Here is a 16810-nt window from a genome sequence, read left to right on the forward strand (position 1 = left end):
TACACTCTGCCCATGCCTGCCCCCCAACCCCCGGCCTCGACATGTCCAAGCAGCTCACTCTCAGGGGAGTGGGAACAGCCAGCCAGAGAGGGAGATGAGGGAAAGAGAGGGCCCGGAGCCATACAGTGCCCACACTCCCCTTACCAACAGACCTTGACCTTCGGGCACTCAGCACCTATCTCCTGAAACTTCTTGGAGCTTAAAGGTGTTGCCCTCAGGGTGACTCAGGTCCAGAAAACACTCCCCTAATAAAAGCTATTATAGCAGAAGACGAGACCAAGGACTCCGGGTGGAGGAGCAGGCAACAGTGAGAGGCCTCATGAGGAGCCCCTGCCTGTGGAAAAGGGAGAGCTCCCCGCTCCCCGCCCAGGGGAGGAAAGAGACCAGTGGGGTAAGAAGAGAACCTGCCTGAGGCGGCCCTCGGAGAAGGGTGACGGGGTCCTGCAGGCAGCATGGGGGCAGAGCCCAGGGCCACATTTAGGGGCCCCTGGGGTCGGGTGTGGGCAGGCACCATCTATAAGCTGAAAAGGAGTTCGTTGGCAAGTGTGAGTCATGCCCTCCAATGCGGTGGCATCCACTTAGGCACCCAAGCAAGCTTATCAGCAGTTGTGACAAATGGTCCCATAAAGGCACAAGGGTCTTGTCAGGAACCAGGAGGCCTGGTTCTGTCCTGGCTCTGCTACCCAGCGATCACATCCTCCCCTGAGAAACAAGGATTCGGAAGAGCCCAGGTCCAGTGCTCTGGAGGGAGGGCCAGGCCAGAAGGAAGGTCGGTCCTAGGCTGAGATCAGCATTTCTGGGCAAAGAAAGAGCACATCTGGTTTACCGGGTGGGGAGGGCTCTGTACCCAGAGACAGCTCTCAGCCTGGCTCCCTCCGCATCCTCGGGCTTGCGAGCCCTCCTCTGTGCCATATGGGTCTCAGCAATGGCTGCCCATTAGAACCACTCACCCTGCCTGTTGCCCAGAGTCACTGGAGCCCAGGGGAACTGGACAAGGGGCAGAGCTGGCAGGGCTCCCACGGGGACAGAGCCGCTCTCAGGGGCAGCGTCCTGCCAGCTCCACATCTTCCGTCTAAAATGCTCTCCTCATCTCCTCTGGCACCATCCCCTCTACCATAGGGCCTCAGGGAGGAAAAAGAGCAGCTACTCCCTCCCTCTCACACAAAGCAGATGCTCAGCGTGCGAGGCACAGGCTGACTCATTGGAACTCGGGCTCCCGGCCTTCTCCCCTGGAATGCTCATCACAGCACTGTCTCCAAGTTGACGAGAGCAAGGTGAAGGCTGTCCTTATCATCCCCACATCCTGTCCACCCCACCTGGCTCTCCCCAACCAGCCCTCCCCCAACAAGCCATTCCCCACCTCCCACCCCCGCCTTGTCAGCACAGGCATCAGTCACTGTGGTGTCCCTGGAGGTCTCCCAGATTGGTCAGTTGTCCTCCTCTACACCAGCTGCAGCTGCAAGGATCCTTCCAGACACAATCCTGGCCACAGCTCTCCCTCCTTAAAACTCTTCACTGAATATGCTTCGCTCTCATTTTGAAAAAAATCTTAAAGGTTAGGAGGTATAAAGGATTCGTACCAAGATGTTACTGGTGATTTCCTCCGGGGAATAGGAATACAGAGAATTTTGACATCTTTCTGCCTTTTTCCAAGTCTCCAAACTTTTAAACAATGTGAACATGTTTTATTTTCTATTCTTTTTAAGATTTTATTTATTTATTTGACAGACAGAGAGCACAAGTAGGCAGAGAGGCAGGGTGGGGTGGTGGGGTGGTGGGGTGGAGGGAAGTAGGCTCTCCGCTGAGCAGAGAGCCTGATGCGGGGCTCAATCCCAAGACCCTGAGATCATGACCTGAGCCGAAGGCAGAGGCTTTAACCCACTGAGCCACCCAGGCGCCCCTATTTTCTATCCTCTTCACTTTTAAATTTTTAAAAAGATTTTAATAAGCTCTAGGCCTAACGTGGGGTTTGAACTCACAACCCCAAGATTGAGAGTCACATGCTTTAGTGACCAAGCTGGTCAGGTTTCCCAGTGAAGAGGTTTTACTTTCTGAGGAAGGGGAAAAACTACAACAAATATTATATTTAAATAACATCCCTGGGGCACCTGGGTGGCTCTGTTGGTTAAGCATCTGCCTTCGGCTCAGGTCATGATCCCGGGATCCTGGGATCCAGTCTGCATGGGGCTCCCTGCTCCGCAGGGAGCCTGCTTCGCCCTCTGTCTACTGCTCCTTCTGCTGTGCTCCCTCTCTGTCTCTCTCTGTCAAATAAATAAAATTGGGGGGGGGGGGGAATAAACCCTGTCACCTACAGAAGAAAGTCTGTCTTCTCCCAATCTGTTCCTGGCTATGCCAGCCCCATGACCTTCCAGGGGAGGCTTCAGTGTGGCCAGACCCTGGCACGGCCTTCTTTTCATGGGGGATGAGTGTCTGTACCCCACTCCAGGGCTTCTGTTCATCTTTCGAACCCCCCGCTCAGGCATCATCTCCCCTAGCTCAGCCCCAAGCCCAGCTTCCCTTCAGGCCGATTGTCCCGGTTACACCATGCAATGCTGTTGCTTCTGCCCTATTTGAGATGGCCACTTCCTGGAGGGCAGACACCCTATAAAATTCATCCATCTATGCCCAGCACCTAACCCATAGTAAAAACACTGCTAATAACAGCTAACATCTTTTCAGCAATTACCACATGGCCCACATTGTGCAGAGCACTTTATATTCATGGGCTTGGGTACTCTTTACAACAACTCTAAGAGAAAATTACTATTGTTATCCCCATTTCTCAGATGATAACACAGAGGCTTGGAGACGTGAAGCAACATACGCAGGATCACATGTCAGTTGCACAGCAGAAGAGTACTGGTACCGCCAGAACTGTGGTTCCAGAATCTGGGTCTCTAACCTGCACTCCGTGCTGCTCCATAAACCCATAAACTTTAGCGGATGAGGAAAGTCCCAGGCTGGGGGCTGGACCTGGAGGTCCGATCCCAGCTCAGGGGTGGTTCCGCCCACCCCACCAGCTCTGCTGCAAACCCTGGGCAGGGAGTCCTGGAGCCCTCGGAGGAGCTGAGACACCTGGACACCGCCTTCTGCAGGCGCTTCCCAGAAACCCCTTCCTAAGCCCCTGGTTGGGCTGGTTTGGAGCTCACCCATCTCCTGCTTTGATCTCTGCGGCTCAGCGTGGTTGCCATGGAGACGGGGCCCACTGTGCCAAGCTGGGGGAGAGATGGTGGTAAGTGCGCAGGCCTAGCTGGGCTGAGGGGGCACATGCTGGGTGTTTCCAAGCGCTGTTTACTTCCTGTCATTTTAATTAGCACCCAAATCACCCGCTCACTTCACAGCTTGAATTAACCCCATCTCTCCCAGGCTCTCCATCTGCTGAGGAGGACGGATGCTGTGGTGACTGTGGCCAAAGAAGAGCTCCCCACAAGGCCCCAACTGCTTGGACTAAGAGCCCCTGGGCATATCTCCACCTGCCTCTCTGCATCACAGTGTGATGGGGAGACTGACCCCCTGACATGGAATCAGGGCACAGGGTACCCTTTTGGCTTTGCCTCTGACTGCCAGCGAGACTGTAGGCTCCAATAGTGCCCTCGCCGGACCCCACTTTCTCGTCTGTGAAACGGGCTGACTCCCTTGCCTTCCTCCCTGAGCTGTGGAGCGACCTAGGGCAATGTCTCAGAGGACTCGATGAGCTGTGAAGCTCTAGACTCTCAAAAGCCATGAAACGGGACCACCGAAGCCTGGGTTCTTGGGCACACACGGTGGGAGCCCAGGGGATGGGGTGGGCCAGAACTGCTTTGGGGGCTCATGGTAACATCAAGGGCCTCCAAGATAGACTTCTGACGTTGTCACCAAATGAGACAGAGGCACACCAACAGGACCAGACGTTCGTCGTGAGACTTTAAATTAAGCACAACTTTTGTAACCCTGTTATGGCATTGCTTCATTTTTTACTAGATCAAGAACCTCTAAAAATGGAAGTGGGCCAGGCCTCTCTCAACCTCTGAAAGGCCCTGCACTCGGCATTATTTTCGCCTCATCTCAGGCAAGGGAGCCTCCGTTGGAGCCCAGGCCCCTGAAGAAGGCCCAGGAGTGGGGGCCTTGTGGCTGGGGCCTCTCCCGTCCCTCCCTGCAAACAGCAGGAGGAGCACCGAGTGGGGTGCCCAGAAAGGAATGAGGAGAGGCCGAGCGGAAGCCATCTAGGCTCCTTCTCAGCTGAGGACTGACACCTCTGTCACACGCCCAGGCAGAAGGCATCTTGAGAAGGCAGTGGCTGCTGTGTGGAGGGTGTGAAAACAGGGGCAGTCATTAAATATTTGTCCCCCTCCCAGAGGGAGTGGCAGAGGCTGTGTGTTAGGCCTGCACAAACAGAAGGAGACAGGCATCTGGAAAACTCTTGGGCTCCACCCCCACCCCTTGGAGGAATTTCCTTAGAGGGTGAAAATGTGCTTACCCCTCCCAGCATGTCAGGGGCTCCACCTGGCCTCAGGTATGCAAGCAGCAATGACCCCGATCCTGGGCTTGACCTCTCCACCACTGGGGCATCTCAGCCATTCCCTCCCTGCCCCCCACACACTCTCCTTGGGTTTCTGGTTCTAGGCAGCAGCCCCAGGAGGCCATAAAGGGCAGAGAACAGGGGAGGGATAAAAAGGAGATGAGACCTGAAATTCTATTCTGAGTTGCCTTGGGACCTTGTTTTCCCTTCTGGAACATGAGTGGAGGCAGGATTGAAAGGCCAGAGATCTCTGTGGAAACACAGGCGTGGCGTGGGGAAAGAACCCTGGGCTGAGAAGGAAGAAGGGTTCTCGGTGCCTGCACCTCTCCAGGTCTGCGTCTCCGTCTGGAAAACGTAGGGGCTTCGTGCCGCCGGGGCTCCACAGCTCTGCTCTGGTCCCAGCTCTTCCAAACTGAGAACTTTGAGGATGGGGGTGGGCGGGGAAGAGCCTGAATAAGTCCAGACTCTTCCATGTGCTCCAGGCTGTGCAGGGGAGCAAGAGATCAGCGGAAGACTGCATCTAGGCAGGGGTAAGACACCCGCCAGGCCTGGCTTGTCCTTTCAACTGAGTGAAGCCTTGACCTCTTTTCTGATGTCAGGGAAGGGAGCTGGAGGGACAGGATGCCCTGCCTTGGGGAATCCATTCTCCACCTGTGGGAGTCCTGTGCTTACCTGTTCTCAGCCCTGATAGGTAGGTGACTGTACTGCTCTACAGGCATATTGAGAATGGGTGGGAGGCAGACACAGGGGCGGAAGGACAGCAAGGGGACAACCTTCCTACAAAAGATGTCACTCATTCCCTTATCCTACAAATGAATCACTGGAGAATCAGGGTGCCAGGGTTCTAGTTTGACTCTCTCCACCTTCTGGAATCCAGAAAGAGGAAGAGATCTCCCCAGATCCCAGGACGAGTTAGTTGAGATCCTTTCTGGCACATTCCATAATGCATATGTGTATACTGAGCCCTTGCAGTGTGCACACACAGCCCGAGCAACGCTCCAAGGATGGGGTGGTATGGTGCACAGGTAGTCTAACCCTAGGTCCTACCCTCAGGGGCTTAACCACGGGAGGAATGGGATAAGCACACGTTAAAATACCAGTCAGAGCCCTCTTTGGATACAAGTGCAAGTGTAAGCGAGGCCACAAGGCAGCACCGACATGCACCAAATGACTCTGACCAACGGGAACTCCCGGAGGGGGCTCTACCTGCCAATGACCGTTGGCTGAGCCCTTAGGAGCTGAGAGGCTGTCCCGTTTCCAGAACCACATCACCCTCCCTCCCGCAGCTGGGCCTGGGTCCACCCACCAACTGGAGCTGCCCTGATGGATCCACACCCCCCCGGGGGGGGGCCTGCTATACCTGCACGGACGCCCACACAGGGTAGGAGGAGTCTGTCACAGTGCTTGCCCCAAGATGCCACTAGGTCCCAGTCCTCAGCGTCCCCTGTCTCTGGCTAATGCATGCCCTATGCTGGTTTGGTCACAGATACTTCCTTAGGAGCAAAGAGAAACCCTTTCCCTGCACCCAAAGATGGGGCTGCCAGCTGGTAGAAGGGTTGGGGGTGAAGGGCTGTTGGCTGCCTCTAGGGCCATCTTCCTGGAGTCAATGAATGCCAAGGGCTCTGCAGAGGCTTCTGTGTCGGCAACCCATGAAGCCCATGGGAAAATCAAGGGCCAGAAACGTGAAGTGGCTCTCACAAGGTCACACTGTGAGGTCTGTCCTCTCATGAGGAGGACAAGCTGAGTGTTCTCCCAGGACCTCTGGGGCATGGGGTAGGATAGAGCTCTGGCTGTCTTCCAGACAGCCTCTGACCTTCTGGAGAAGGAGAGGGAGTGGCACTGACTGTCCACCCTCTTCAGCCTGCCTGGAAGGTGAGAGGACCATACGACAGCCTCTCCAGGTAAAGAGTGCTCTTCTTTCCCTCTCTTCCCAAGGCTTGGAGTCCTGCCGGGTGTTCAAGGGTCCCTCGCCAGGCTGATACGGCTCTGGGAGATGCCAGCGCCCCCCACCCAAAGCTGGGAAAGGATTCAAAATCAGAATGGAGGAGGAGGCCAGGCAAGGACTCACCCTCCCATCCCAAACCCTAGTTATGGAATCCATTCTGACCCAGTTTGGGGTTCTTCTCACGCACCCACACTTGTTCACAAACATCTGTGCCACTCATTCCCACACTTGCATTGGTTTAGGTGCGCGGAATGGGGAGAGGGAAGGGATGGTGAGAAGGGAGCCCCTTTGTGGCTAAAACTTGTTACTGGCTTGCCTGGCGATCCTAAAAATCTGAGACTCATGAATAGCCAGCGGGCATTACTTCCCCGGGCCAGCTCCCAGGGTCAAGGTGAAGCCCCTCGCACCGCGGAAGTGCTCAGATCTGCAAGGAAGGAGTTAACACACATCAACGTCTTTCTTGTGGAGACTGAGGCATGGTGTGGGCTAGCCCCAGAGATGAGCGTTCCTCCGGGAGCTTTCTGGGGGGCTTGAGGCTGGGGAGTCCCACCTGAAATGGATGCCCTCCAGCCCTGTGACAAAACGCCTCCATGCTGACGCACGGGTTTTGGTCTCCTTGCCCGCCGGAGACGTAGTGTGACGTACCTGGCATCACATGGCCGGTCAGTGGCAGAGCCCAAACCCGCACCCAGGCCCGCACCTAGGCCTTCCAGCTCCCAGGCCAGAGCTCTCCCAGCACAGCGCGTTCCTGCCTCTCCTGGGTAGAGAGCTGCCTCTGGGGTGTCGCTAGGTCCAGGGAGGAGGGGAGCAGGAGGTGGCCAGCTGCTGAAGACCCTGAGGGCTTCGGCCCCCCTTTCTAGGAGGGGCCACTCCAGCCCCGGGGCAACCTGGAGGCACATAGGGCACAAGGCTGACTTTGTTCTTCAAGGTAGACTCCTCCTTCCCATGTGTCCCTAAGGGTTAGGCCTTGAGCTCCCTGAAAAGCACAGTTGAACCGGAAGACCTGGGTTCAAATCCCAGCTCAGCCACTTTCTAGCTATTTGACCCTGCTGTACGTTACTTAACTTCTCTGCGCCTTTGTTTCTTCAACCGTAGAATGCATGGGTTACGAAATGACAAAGAAGGTGGTAGAGGGGCACGAGAGACAATGCAAGGACTGGCAGCTGGAAGCCAGCGCGCACTACAATTGGTGGTTCAACAGACAGTAACTGTGTGCCTGCTGGGGGCCAGGCACCGTGCTAGATGCCCGTCAGTCTCATGAGAGCTTAATGGACGTGGAGCACAAAGTAGGGAAGAACTAAGAAGAAAAAGAACATTCCGTGCTGCTTCGACTGGCTCTCAGGTCCTGCCCAGAAGAATGCTGTGTAACGGGCCTGGCTCCTCTCACGGTGCGTCTCTATATCCAAGGCCCAGATGCTCTGTTCTGAAGACTACAGGGAAGTTCCACCTGGTTCTGCTGGGAGGGAAGCTGGAGATAACAGGGCTGGGAAGCAGGCCTCCCAAAGGCCCAGGCCTGCCCAGGGGAGGGCACAGCTAGATCACAACCTCCCCCTCTCCTCTGGCATGAAGCTCTCCTCCCTGGCAGCGAGGCACTGGGCATTAGAGGAAATCTACCCTAGCCCTGGAGCGGGGGGATTACTCCGCTGGTAAACCCTGCCTCCCTATAATCCTAGTGCTCAGAGAAAGAACGCTAAACTCAACTCCCCCCTACCCAGCTCAGACCAGTTCCGTGTTAGAGCACCTGCCCAAGCTTTCTTCCTCTTCTTCGTCCTCCTGACCTCTTCCACATCGTGCCCTCAATCTCCCCCTGCCCCTCGATTCAGTCAGCACCATTTAATGAGACACGCCCCTCACCTACAATACTGACTCCTCCATCCTTTGCCCTAAGAACATTCCACCCCTCTCACTTGTCTCTTCTGTTCAGACAAACTGGGGGGCTGCGTCATTTTGTGGTTATGAACAACGTGCTGGTATGACCTGGTAATGCCTTAGACATCCAAAAGAACATCCATCTTGCCTTTGAGGCTTCAGGAAGCATGTTTTCCAGAAAGCTAGCCTGATGAGATGTATATAAAGCCCTATGCTACTGGGTCCAACTAGAGGGCCTTTGGGCTTTAGAGTAGGAAGTGGGGCATCTATTAACAGAGGAGGGCTGAGAAGTGTCTGGGGTATTGGCAGAGTCCCTGTGGACAGCATGAGTGCTGCACAACTCCAGGGGGCACCCTCACATTGTGGGCGCTCTAAGATTGTGCAATGCAGGGGCTCTGAGCCCGCAGCTCCTGCCCTTCTGCAGAAGCTGCCAATGGGTCCCCAGAGCCAGAACCCCCTGCCCAGCCTTTCCTGGCCTCCTCCTCTCCCTGATCCTGTCTTCCCCCAGCCAACGCTACCTTAAATGGGGTTTTAGAGGACATTTTCCCTAAAAAAGCTCAAGGCCGCCCATCTTAATACGTGCCCTAAAGCTTTCCATGAATCCTAGGGTGTCCGACCCTGCAGAATTTATAATCGTTGCCTTTCTTCTGGTGAGCATGAGAGGAAGGAGGAAATGATTGGCACCAATACAGGGAGACAGGTGGGCAGCCCTGGGCCGGGGGTTAAGCAGTCAAGTCATTTAGCCTCACCCACAGCGTTGGCTATTGGAAGCAGGTGGAGGAAGAGAGATGGGGAGGCATCTTTATTTTTAAACCTTTACGTTCTGATAAGCATTTCTTTTCCCCCTGACCTTCACCAGTCTTGCTTCGGAAGATCAAACCGCCAGTGAGTCAGAGGGAGGCCTGGACCGGTGACACATGGATTGGGGATGGACCAGCCTGCAGCTGCCCCCTCGCTGCTATGGCCAGGCTGCTTCCTAGGCAGTGGCAGGAGGCTGCACCTAATCTGTGCTGGGCCTGCAGGGGCCTCGGAAAAGGCCTTGCTGGGACTCCTGCCTCCCTTGGTTGGACCAGCTGTGCCTCCTCTGGGACCCAGGCCCCTCTGCCCCAGATGACCTGGCTGCATGCGATGCTCTCTGATGACTTACAACCTACTGGTTAGTCTTTGAAGAGAAACTGTCACTTGTCTCACGGTAACAAAAAGATCCATATCTCTGCCTTTTCACATCATTTGGCTGGATAGTGTATGAAGTATGTGTGTTTTAAACACATTTCTAAGGAACTTCTGGATGCCCACAATTTAAGAGAAGATGAGAGCGGTCACAGTGTGGCCAGTGTTGTGCCTGGTGGGTCTGATGAGGGATCTTGGCAAGTGAAAAGTGAGGCCTGGGGTCGTATTAAAGGCTTTCTGCGAGCTGGCAGGCATCTGAGAGCACTAGGTGGCCAGGACCAGCATTCTTCTCCCCTGGTGCATCCGCATCCGGGCCCATCCTCCACCTTACACCCGGCCCCCTTCTCTGGGTTCCAGCCACGCCCTCTGCCACCGGCACCCCCCCAACCGCCCCTCCCCCGCTCAGCTCCTACTTCCCCCTTCTGGGAACGCAGTCTCCGGTTTCCCTCTGATCTACAGGTGCTCGTAAACAAAGTGCTGCAGCAATGCCGGCTAGTCCGCAGCCGCCTCCCCAACCCCCACCAGGCTAAGTTCGGCCCAAGGTTAAACCAGGGTTCTGGCAGGCGTCCCCGAAGGGACCCCAGACCCAGCTCCTCGGCTCTCGCCTCTGCTCTTCAAGACCACCGGGCTGCAGAGTCTTTCCTCCGCATGGGAGTCTCTCCCTTCTCTGGGCCCGGCTTCCCCACAAAAGGCTGGTCTTGGAAAACCAGCCTCCGTGAGCTCACGCCACTCTGCATGGGGACCCCAGACCTGGCTCTGGTGGCCACCCGGAGGGGGCCTCGGCTATTTTCACTGCCGTCGTCCGCCCCCAATCATGGACACGCCTTTCATCACGTCGCCTAATGAAGATTGCTAGGACACCTACCCCCAACCCCAATTCAAAGTCCCAGCCCAGGGCTCTGTCCCCTTCTGTCCTCCCTCCCCCAAAGCCCAAGGTGGGAATAGAGGGCACTCGCGCAAGACGATGCTACCTACCCTCCGCCGGCCGCACCCAGACCTGCCCCTTCTGCAGTGCCCCGTATGTGGCGCCTGCAGCATCCACACGGCTGGGGGCAGGCCTGGGGGCCTCTTTTTTTTCCACCAAAAAAGAGGGGAGCCGGTCGGGGGTCCAGCCGCAGCCAGGGCTCCCACCTCTCCCGCCCTGTACCCCCCTTGCATCCCGCGCCCGTCTCCGCGCCCAACCTGCAGTGGCGACCGTGTCTGGCGCACGAGCCCCGGGAGCAACTCCTTGCCCGGGACTCGCCCGGGGCTGCTGTGGGGCTTGGGGTCCCGGGCCGGGGGCGGGTGATGGGGGAATGATGGTCTCGGGGAGGGGGCGCCGAGCTGGGCCGGCGACGGCTGGCGGGAGGGTGGGTGCGCGTTGTTTACTCTCGGTGCGGTCTGCCGGCTGGGCTGCGGAGCCGGTGGCTGCGGAGCCGGTGGCTGCGACGTGCCGCCGCCGCTCCCGGCGCTTGGGGTTCCGCTCCGAGCCTTCCTCCCCAAACCCGCGCCCCCGGCCCTGGCGGCCCTGCAGACTCACGTCTCGAAAGCGGTTCCAGTGCTTGATCTTGCCGCTATACTGCGAGATGGACGACAGCCATTGCTCGTCCTCCATGAAATTGCCGGGGGTCTCGCCCTCCTTGAGCCCTTTGGCGTCGCCTTCGGCCAGGGCGGCCGCGGCGAGAAGCAGCAGCGGCAGCACCAGCCGCCCGCAGCCCGGGGTGCGCATCGTGGTCAGGGTCCGACCTGGGGGAAGGGGGGTCTTGACTTCTGCAGTATTTTAATGTCCTTCTTTCCACCCCGCGGTTGGCGAAGCAAACGCCGTAGTCTTCCTCCGCCCTCCTCCTGCGGTCTGACTCCGGTGACAGACGGATAGTGGGTCGCGGCTGAAATGTGACCTGGTTAGGAGATGCACTTGTCTGAAAAAGCCCAGCGCTGGACGCGGAGAGGGAGAGAGAATCAGAGAGGCTGCGCCAGCAGGGGCCGTGTCTGTAACTGTAGCATCAGCATCACGTTTGACATCATCATACCTGGTTTAAAAAAAAAAAAAAAAAAAAAAAAAACCGAAAACGGAAAAAAAAAAAAAAAAAAAGAGGGGGTAGATTTCAAAGGGAAGCGCTAGATGAGAGCGCCAAACGCCAACCAACCGCAGCAGAACCCAGCCCAGCCCAGCACTTAAGGAGTTGCAAACCAAGGAATCCAAATCCTGAGATGTCCCTGCTATCTCTCCATGGGCGTAGGGCAAGAAAAAGGGCCCCCCCGGGGGGGGGGTCTCCCCAGGGAAGATGGGAGTGGGGAGGACACAAATCTCTCCAGTTACAAAGCCAGTAGGCGCAGGTGTCTAAAAGGGAATTTGGCCACAGACGCTCTGTCTCCCCTTGCCAGCCACCCGGAGGAGCCTGTGCCACAGCCCTGACAGCTGGCTTCCATCGAGTTATGGCTCTGACAGTAATGGGTGGCTTCGTTAAGACAAAAGCCATTGAACAACTGGCTGCCTCCGAACTATTGCTCCCCAGCCCCACATGCTTTTTTCCAGGCAAGGCCGAAGCCCTGAATGGCTGGTAAGAGAGGCAGATGTCCTCCTCCCCAAGCAGCTGTTTCAGGGCTTCACCCCTTTTGTTAGCCCTTTCTAGGGCAACCCTAAAAGGCAAACGTCTGACCATCTCATTGCCTTCGGGCTGCACGTTTGGAAAAGGCGCATTTGTTCGTGCTTTTGACTTCAACTTGTTTGTAATAAGCCACTGGGGAAGGGGGTTGGAGGGGAGGCTGGTTTTGTCTGAGGTGTTTAGGTTTTTGTTAAAACTGTGACCCTTATCATTGCCTGTGAAAATGTGTTGACATCCCAGCTGGGAAGGCTGGAAGCTGGGCAGTCCCAGGATCAGAGCAGAAACGGGGTGAGGTTTACATTACAAATAAATGGAAGAGGAAACATGGAGAATCTAACAGGACAAAACATAATGAACTCTTGGGACCCAAGCCCTAGACTGTGTTTTTATAAAAAGACTTGGTTGCTGTAGTCTTAAAAAAAAAAAAAAAAAAAAAAAAAATCAAAGGCAATGAAAAACATGATCTTAATCGGTAGGAAAAAACACAGGTTAGAAGGTTTATAGTCACCCTGAATCCGGCTTGCCTGGGAATTCTGACTGCATCAATGGCTTGGCCTGGGGTCCCCTTAGGAAAACAGAAAACAATAGCTCCTTTTCCGTGTTTTCTTTTTCCTTTGCAGTTGGATTTAGAGGTGGTGCTGCAGGGCGGCTCTGGCTGTTGATGTCCTGGTCCCCCAGTAAGTAACAGCAGCCTTGCCGGGTTGTGTAGCAACACTGTATAATGGGAGAGCAGTTTCTTGTCAGATAGACTGGGGGTGGAAGCCCACTTACCTGCTGTGTTATTCGGCAGGTTCCCTAATCTATTTTCTATCTGTAACAACAATACCATCTATCTCAGAATAATTCTGTGAAACTCATGCAAAACTATATAATAAGTAGGACAGTGGGCATTTGAAAAATGTTAGTTATTTTCTCACGTCAAGAAGAGAAGGCTCTGATGCCCCGTGGTTCTCAAGATGTCCTGAAATTTGCCATCTTTTCCCACCATCTCAATCCTAGTCTTAGCAAAGCTCACTGTGTATTTTCTAAGGCACCGAGGAAGGAGATTCTAGACATAGCTCTCCCATTCCAGTGCTTTCTTATAAAGTCCCTGGTCTTCTAGAATTACCGAAGTTGCCCAATAGTTTGGACAGGCACTGACAAGATGCCTATCAATAAGACAATAGATGTTTCCAGGCTTTTTTAAAAAAGATTTTATTTATTCATTTGACAGAGAGAGATCACAAGTAGGCAGAGAGGCAGGCAGAGAGGTGGGGGGGAAGCAGGCTCCCCGCCAAGCAGAGAGCCCAATGCAGGGCTCCATCCCAGGACACCAGGATCATGACCTGAGCCAAAGGCAGAGGCTTTAACCCACTGAGCCACCCAGGCGCCCCGATGCTTCCAGACTTTTGAAGGTCAAAATGTTTCCCACACTCCCGGGCAGCTCCTCCAGTGGGACTGGTCTTCTGCAACACCTTCAAGGTGGGTCAGCTGATTTACGCCAGAAGCAAATCAACAAGAGTCCAGGACTGTTAGTTAAGTCCAACAGCAAAGCCAATTTAGGGGAGAGATCCAATTTTCCAGATGACAGGTCAAAGAGTTGTAGAAATGGTTACCACGTATAAAGAAGAAAAGGTTTTCCTAACCTTTGAGAGAATTCCTAGGTTGGCCTTTTCAAGTGAATGGGCCCAAAAGCTGCTGGGTGTATTTGTTACATGGTATATATGTTTTATGCATTTTTTTATGTTTGTATTTAGTACCTAGCAATACAAAATGGAGGGGCCTTAGTTTCTAAATAAGAGACTTAAATTTAACATCTTTAAAACCACAAAATCTCGTTTCTGGATGACCTCACAAGCATTTAAAAAAAATGCACAAAGATACTCAATCCAGAATTGTTTATAATAGCCAAACCTGGAAACCAACTCATTGTTAGTCAGAGACCAGCTAGTTAACGTAACATACATACACACAATGAACTATTGCAAAGATATTAAAACTCATGGAGATCTGCATCTGTTCACAACTAAGGTAACCCACTACGTATTCCTGGATGAGAAAAGCTTGTTATAGAAGATCATGTGTAATACGATCCCATTTGGAAGAAGTACGGTAGGGCACAGCAGTTGTCAAGCTTTCTCATCTCGGGGGTCCTTTACACTAAAAAATTACTGAGGACTCCTACCAACTTTTATTTCTATGAGACATATAGACATAAATATCATCTATTGTACTTGAAAATAAAACTCAGCCTGCCCCTAAATTTTGCTGTGAACTAAAACCGCTCTTAAATCTTTAAAGAGACTCTGAAAAAGTGAAAAAATGTTTTAAAATAGCAATAAGAAAACCATTACATATTAACAAAATAATGTGTTTTATGAAACACAGCTATATTCCCCCTCCCAAAAAAATTAGCAAGAAAGGGGGCACTGATTTACATTTACTGTCTGGTTCAAAAGAAGACAGGCAGATTAGCTTCTGCATTAAAACAAGGATATTACGGGCACCTGGGTGGCTCAGTCGTTAAGCGTCAGCCTTCTCCTCAGGTCATAATGCCAGGGTCCTGAGATTGAGTCCCACATTGGGCTTCCCACTCAGCGGGAAGTCTGCTTCTCCCTCTCTCACTCCCCTTACTTGTGTTCCCCTCTCGCTGTGTCTCTATCAAATAAATAAATAAAATATTTTAAAAAAATAACAAGTATACTAGTTTGTTAGGACTGTCATAACAAAATACCACAAACTGGGGGTGGCTTCAACAACAGAAGTTTATTTTCTCCAAGTCCTGGAGATGAGAAGTCCAAGATTAAGGTGTTGCTAGGTTTGCTTTCTCCTGAGATCTTTCTTCCTGGCTTGCAGATGGCTGCCTTCTTGCTGGGCCATATATGGTCATTCCCCTATTCACGCACATGTCTGATGCTTTTTTTCTTTTGATTGTCAAACACCCCTTTATTGAAGTATTTTCCTTTCTAGTCCTTAACCAGACATTTCACCACACCACTGTTGATGTCACGAAGGCAGCATTCATCCACACTGCAGCCCACGGATCAGGGCGGAGGCAGAAGGAACTACCTCAGTCTGAGCCCGTCTGCCCTGGATGGTCAGTTTCACCAAAATCCTCAGACCCTTCCAATCACCAGGTGCCTTGGTGATGTCATCACCAACCTTCTTAGAAGAAAGACAGGGGTGGGGGTGGGGGGGGGGTGGATCTCAGAGGCCAGGGGTCTAAAGTATCCCTAAAAGCCTCAGCCTCATTTTTACCTGATCACCTCTTTAGGGCCCTATCTCCAAACACAGTCACATTCTGAGCTACTGGGGGCGGGGGGGGGGGGGGAGGTTTAGGGCTTCAGCATATGAATTCCTAGGGATATAATTCAGCTTGTAACAGCAGATAAAACTGAAAATAGCTAGTAAGAGCACAATAGAAATACTGAGAGCAAACTGAGTTAATGTCTAAAAACATATTACTTATAAACCTGCCAACTTACAAAATTCTAGAAAACACAAAAACATACGAGCACATATTCCATTAACCATCACAGTGATGATGTCACCATGTCACATAGCCACTGGAAAACTCCACTGTATACTCACGAGAGAATGAGAGTGAAAAAAACAAATCTTGGTGGTTTTTTTTTTTAAGACTTTATTTATTTATTTGAGAGAGAAAGAGAGAATAAGAGAGGAGAGGTCAGAGGGAGAAGTAGACTCTCTGCTGAGCAGGGAGCCCAATGGGGACTCAATCCCGGGACTCCAGGATCATGACCTGAGCCGAAGGCTGTTGCTTAACCAACTGAGCCACCCAGGCACCCCATATCTTAGTATTTTTAAGAAAACAGTGTGGACCTCACTCATAGCCCTAAAAGGTTCCCAGGGATTCCCAGGGGTCCAGAGGCCACATTTGAAGAACTGGTGGTATAAACCATTATGACCTCAGGCAAATCTCTTAACCTCCTTATGCCCTAGTCTATAAAATGAGGGTAATGATAATACCAACTTAAGTAGGCTGTTGTAAAGATTAATAAGTTAATACTCAGGGCACCTGGGTGGCTCAGTCGGTTAAGTGGCTGACTTCAGCTCAGGTTATAACCTCAGGGTCCTGGGATTGAGCCCCGCATCAGGCTCCTTGCTCAGCAAAGGTGGGGGGGCAATGGATCCGCTTGAGATTCTCTCTCTACTCCCCTTCCCCCCACTGCTTGCATGTGATCTCTCAAATAAATGAAATCTTAAAAAAAAATAGGTTAATACACAAATTACAAATGTGAGCATTCTGCAAATATTAGCTATTATTTGTGAGACATTATGTAACAATTCGATATGATATGTGCTCAAATGCACAGGGAGTAGTAACCTCTGGATGATGAAATCTGTTCTTTTTCTTTTTTTCTTTTTTTAAAGAATTTATTTATTTATTTGACAGAGAGAGATCACAAGTAGGCAGAGGAAGGCAGAGAGAGAGAGAGAGGAAGAAGCAGGCTCCCCACTGAGCAGAGAACCCGATGCAGGACTCGATCCCAGGACCCTGAGATCATGACCTGAGCCGAAGGCAGAGGCTTTAACCCACTGAGCCACCCAGGTGCCCCTGAGATCTGTTTTTAAACCACCATCTAAACTGAAGTATAAAATACACACTGAAAAGAGCACAAAGCCTAAAGGGTACAGCTGATGACCTGCCACAAGGTAAGCATATGTGATCTTCTGTTTAAAAGAACACTTTAGGGCGCCTGGGTGGCTCAGTGGGTTAGGCCTCTGCCTTCAGCTTGGGTC

The 16810-nt window shown here is 52.8% G+C and overlaps 1 protein-coding gene across 3 annotated transcripts in view; it reads right to left on the reverse strand.

Annotated features, from left to right (window-relative positions):
- The window catches only part of SPOCK2 (SPARC (osteonectin), cwcv and kazal like domains proteoglycan 2), a 36983-nt gene extending 25508 nt beyond the window's left edge, over positions 1–11475 (reverse strand). For 2 of the 3 annotated variants that reach the window (XR_007122771.1, XM_047703227.1), the window contains exon 1: positions 11002–11474. Coding sequence is in view for 2 of the 3 variants with exons in the window: in XM_047703227.1 (XP_047559183.1) it covers positions 11002–11190 (189 nt within the window). In the remaining variant the exon portion in view is untranslated. Of the gene's footprint in view, positions 1–11001 lie in introns of all 3 variants that reach the window. The other variant, XM_047703228.1, reaches the window with a different exon arrangement.
- Positions 11476–16810: the final 5335 nt, after the last annotated feature.

The sequence above is a fragment of the Lutra lutra genome, chromosome 14 (genome assembly GCF_902655055.1).
Source record: "Lutra lutra chromosome 14, mLutLut1.2, whole genome shotgun sequence".
Classification (NCBI taxonomy): domain Eukaryota; kingdom Metazoa; phylum Chordata; class Mammalia; order Carnivora; family Mustelidae; genus Lutra; species Lutra lutra.